General features: G+C 39.2%; 1 protein-coding gene across 1 annotated transcript; it reads right to left on the minus strand.

Moving 5' to 3' along the window:
- Nucleotides 1–1,103: 1,103 nt before the first annotated feature.
- LOC133791383 (uncharacterized) lies at nucleotides 1,104–2,207 on the minus strand. Its single transcript, XM_062229313.1, has one exon. It carries the CDS (start codon nucleotides 2,205–2,207, stop codon nucleotides 1,104–1,106), a length of 1,104 nt encoding a protein of 367 aa, XP_062085297.1.
- Nucleotides 2,208–5,423: the final 3,216 nt, after the last annotated feature.

Here is a 5,423-nt window from a genome sequence, read left to right on the forward strand (position 1 = left end):
AAATCTTAAATGAATTGGTTACAAAATCAAGTGCGGAAATACATAGAAATCATAATTTAAAAGACTTAAACAACTTCATCCTCGAATCGTTCACGCGGTCCACCTATTCCATTCTCCCTCAATACACATTCCCAAGCCGCCAAGAATCTTCCCGCCGCCATAACTATTTTCCTGCACATATAAAACATAAAGGAATGAGCCTAATGCCCAGCAAGGAAAATCTACTACAAGCATGAAACATAATCATACACATAAACTATGAACATATATCATATACTATAACACATATATCATAATTCTAACCCATGTAAATGGTGAATATTGGGGTTTACTAACTAAGCAACTATAAGCCTCAAACTATAATGAGGTTTGCTAGTTAAGCAACTATAAGTCCCAAAACATACATATATCATAACACATAAAATCATACTATAGTATATTATATAACATAGCATATATCACATAGGAACTATCCTATTTTCCTTACCAAATACCGGGATGCGAGAACAAGGACGGGATTTTGGAACACTCCTAAAAACTATTAATAGAGAGGTGAGTATTCTAAAAGAAGGAGATGAAAAAGAAATGAATCTAAACCACCAAGAAGGTACTTACCGACAAGAACCTCAAGTTCAAAGAACTTAGATGCCTAACCACGAATGAATTGTCATATATATATATATAAATATATATTTATTTGAATAAATACTGATTCATTAATTAAAGCTATACATGCATGAATTAAAGATCTATATCCGCCCAGGACTTAATTATACGACTATTCAAATTTCAAAATTATGTTACATATATCATTTTTTGTTGTGAAGATATATATTATTTATCTAGCAAAATAGAAGTATGGTGCCATGTCATGTATATATACTATACGAAACAAGAGTTACAAAACCCTAGAACTAGGGTTTTTGCTTTCTTCTCCTTTCCTTTCGGCTCGAGTGCAGCCATTGGCTTGGTTATGTGACTAGCGCGCCCTGGCCGAGAGGGATTGACTTTAAAGTTTATTGTAGCAGGCACTTATGGGGTTGTTGTCGGAAGAGAGGTTCTGTAACATTTGTCTTTAATTTGTGATGTTTCTTACCATTTTGTCATTCATGTGTTTTTGAAGCTTGAGTATAGCTAGTAGGTTCGGTGAGGGTATGGGCAGCTAAGATAGCATTCCCAAAATGAGGTTTAAATTTATCATATGGTATGAAATTTGTGAGAGGATGAGCTATAGAATACTCACAAACATAGCCTCGAATATATGATGGTCGAGTTATTTGACGACCAATTTTGGAAGCTTTTGGTGGCTGCTCATGTGTCTCAACAGTAGGAATGGGTGATGATGTCTCAATAGTGGAAGTAGTTGTTGAATTACTATTGTCTATGTCCTCAATAGTGGTATTCCTACTGCTATATCCAGGGGGAAAACCATGAATGAAATAACATTTTTCCTTGAAGTGGTCTAGTTTTTGGCAATGAGAGCATGTGGGTTGCATCTTCTTAGTTCTTGAGTGCGAAAGTGTAGGTGGATTAGAATGAGTGATGGTGTGTGTGAATGCAACAATCAATGTTGTAGTAGTCGAGGGCTTCAATTTTCTTTGACGCTCTTCTTGCACAATGGTAGAAAAAACTTTAGAAATTGAAGGAAAAGGATCAATGAAAAGTACCTGGGCTCGAATAGCATGGTATGACTCATTAAGGCCTGTGAAGAATTGCAAGACATGCTCAAGATTTTGGAAATCAAGATTGTCAGCGGCAGCAGCACAAGTACATGGTGTGCGTGGTTGGATCTCATTGATTTTATCCCAAATCTCCTTGAGCTTGGTGAAGTAAGCAATAACGGAATCATTCCCTTGATGAAAAGTGATGAGAGTTTGCCGAAGCTCAAAGATGCGAGGGCCATTTCCTTGGTTGAATCTTGTGTTGAGTTCGAACCACATGGCAGCAACTGTATCAAGAAACATAATGCTGCTTTTGATCTCTTGTGAAACAAAGTGTATTATCCATGACATAACCATTTGGTTGCAGCTGTTCCAAGAATCAAATAAGTGATGGTTAGATGGAGGTTGGGGTATAGAATCATTAAGGAAGTTGAATTTGTTCTTAGCTCCAACAAAAAGCTTGAAATCACGGGCCCATTGCTGAAAATTGGTGTCTGTGAGAGGTGGAGAAGCAAGAATCAACCCTGGATGATCTTCATTGTCCATGAAGTTGGGATTATTTGCATCTCAAAGGCAGGTCGATCTAGAGTAGGGGGATTCGGAAGATGAATTGGATCAGAGATGCTGGCTCCATGTCCAAAAACACTGGCTCTAGTTCAAGCTGAATTGGATCAGAGATGCTGGCTCCATGTCCAAAAACATTGGCTCTAGTTCAAGCTGGTTTGGCTCCAATTCAATGCAATATTGATTTAAGTGAAAACTCTCTGTTATGTGATAACTAACAGAGAGAAAGTTGTTATGTATTATTTATAGACCAAGTATTACAAAGGGTGAGCTGAACTAATTTATAATAGCACACCGAGTATCTCGGGCAATTACAAAACCATTCTAACAGATTCCTAATAGATCCCACTAACTCACTCAACATTCCCCCTCTAGCGAAAATGAGAATTTACAACCTTGAGCTTGTCCCTAAACTTAAGGAATCTGTCAACACTTAGACCCTTTGTAAGTACATCAAAAACTTGCTCTTGTGTTGGTACATACCGAACATCCACTTCATTTTACAGCACCATGTCTCTTATGAAATGCACATCTATTTCAATGTGCTTCATTGTGGCATGATACATAGGATTGGCAGCTAGTGAGGCAGCTCCAATATTGTCGCACCAAATCACTGGAGGATGTTGTATAGGTATGTGGATTTCTCTCAACAAAGCTTTAAGCCAAGCCATTTCAGCAGCTGCATTTGCCAAGGCTCGATACTCTGACTCGGTGCTTGATCGAGCAATGACATGTTGCTTATTCGAGCTCCAAGAAACTAAGTAAGAGCCTAAGAACATGCAATATGCTCTTGTGGATTTACGGTCATCGGGGCAGCTTGCCCAATCAGCATCGGCATACCCCTATAACGAGAGTGTGTTAGTGGAACCATGTCTAAAACTAATACCATGTGTTATGGTGTGCTTCAGGTACCTTAGAACCCTCTTACATGCCTGCCAATGAGTCACATTAGGTGCCTGTAGAAACTGACTCAGTTTAGACACAATGTTGGCTATATCGGGATGAGTGATTGTCAAATATTGCAGAGCTGCAATCGTGCTGTGATACATAGCTGGTTCCTCCAACAATTCCCCTTCACTCTGAGACAAGGTTTGTCATGGGGCTACAAGAGTTGTACAACCTTTAGCTCCAACCATGTTGATCCAATGTAGAAGATCAGAAACGTACTTGGATTAAGACAAGTATAAACCTGTTGAATCACAATAAGCTTCAATGCCCAAGAAATAGTGAAGGGAACCAAGTTTCTTTAAGGCAAATAGACCATTCAAATCATCAACCAGCTTTTGAATCAAGGTAGGACTTATGCCTGTAATCCAAAAGTCATCAACATATACTAGAAGAAACAAAAGCTGAGATTGATGATGATAAATGAACAGAGAAACATTAGACTTGGAATTTGTGAAAACCCATGCTAGTAAAGAAGACTGGAGCCTATCAAACTAAGCTCGTTGAGTGCTACTAATGAAGCCTTGGGGTTGTTACATAAACACTGTTTCTTTTAAATGACCATTGAGAAACTTGTTATTCACATCAAGTTGTTTGATGTCCTAACCAAAGTGAACAACAGCTACTGAGACAATGCAGATGGTGGCTGGCTTTATAACAGGGTTGTATGTTTCATAGAAATCGACACCGGGGGTTTGATGAAATCCTTTTTCCACTAAACAAGCCTTGTGCTTTTGAATGGTGCCATCTGGATTGAAATTTGTCTTGAAAACCCACTTATTACCAACAACCACTTGATTAGGAGGAAGTTATAACGTCCCAAATTACCTAATAAGGCCTAGGGCCTTGATTAGGGGGTCGGATGGCAATTTATGGGAATTATGTGATTATGTGATATATATGTGTATCATTATATGATTATGTGAGTTATATTATAATATGACTTGATATGCATGTTTAGGTGTATTAAATATGCATGTGGGCCTATTTCTGTTTAAAATGGCAATTTTTGTAATTTGGCCTGTTATGAGTATATTTGGCGTATATGTGATATATGTGTGGGACCGATTCATTATGTGGATATACTTGGGTTACTGTGCACGAGAAGATCCTAGGGAGCAAGCTAGTGGGAAAGTCACAACGGGACCCATACTTGACTCGGTGTGAGTCAAGGGGTATATTGGATATTTAGTACATTATTGGGTTATTGGGTCATGGGAATAAATATTTGATGATATATTTGGAGTTAGTGAGATCAGGAGGAAATTTTGGGGATTATGACTATTTTACCCTTGGGATTTTTTTGGGACCCCAAGCCTTGGATTATATTTAAGGTTACTTAAGCTCGAAGTAGCCTGTCAGAAAAAAAAGTGCGTTCATTATTCTCTTTCTCTTTCTTGTTCGTTCATTTAATGCCTGTTAGCATTTTCAAAGGAAACTCGAGTTTTAGGACTAGGATTTAAGCAAGGTTAGAGTCATAACGATTCTAGGGAAGATTAGAAGCTTAATAGCCAGAGGATTTAGCTGGGAAACGAATTAATTGGAGGTAATCCAAACTTTAAGTTTTGAGTTTTTTGAGTCTTTAAGAGTGGATTTTACGTTTGATGTTTTTGAATTTTTTGGAACTTGGGTTTTGATGGTTTTGGGCCATGGAATTGATTGGAAACTTTGTTTTTGGAATTTGGATATGTTTGGATAGGTTTATGGAGGGTTTTAAAATGAGGAAAACGGAGGAAATGGCTGGGTTCGAGGTCAGGCCGCGACCATGTTCTTGGGCGCCGCAGCTTAGGCTTGATGAAGGTGGAGGATTGGCTGCCGGGCAATTAGGGTAGTGGCGCCTGGTAGGCATGCCGCGACGCGAGGCATAGGCAGAAAGGGGCAGGGGCCTCTGTCTTAGGCGGGTCTCGGCTCGGGGGCTTGGGGTCGCAGCGCTTAAAAGGATTTTTTGGGGAAAATGGGATTTGAGTGATGGGAAATTAAACCTAAGGGCTCGAGATCGATCCTACTACCCGGTTTAGTAGGATTCCACGTCCCGAAGGCTACGAATAGGTCCGGAAGCCTATGTTTACTCATTATTGACGGGATTATATATTACGGTTATGACTAGGTTATTGCTAGGGGCTCGGAAACAGGATCGTGCTCGAGGGTCGTTCATTTGTAACCTGTACTTGGACTAAAGGTAAGAAAACTGCACCCAGTATGTGTCACATGTGATTATAGCCTGGCCCGAATTATTGATCAGGAATATGAATA

This window comes from Humulus lupulus, chromosome 7 (genome assembly GCF_963169125.1).
Source record: "Humulus lupulus chromosome 7, drHumLupu1.1, whole genome shotgun sequence".
Classification (NCBI taxonomy): Eukaryota; Viridiplantae; Streptophyta; class Magnoliopsida; order Rosales; family Cannabaceae; genus Humulus; species Humulus lupulus.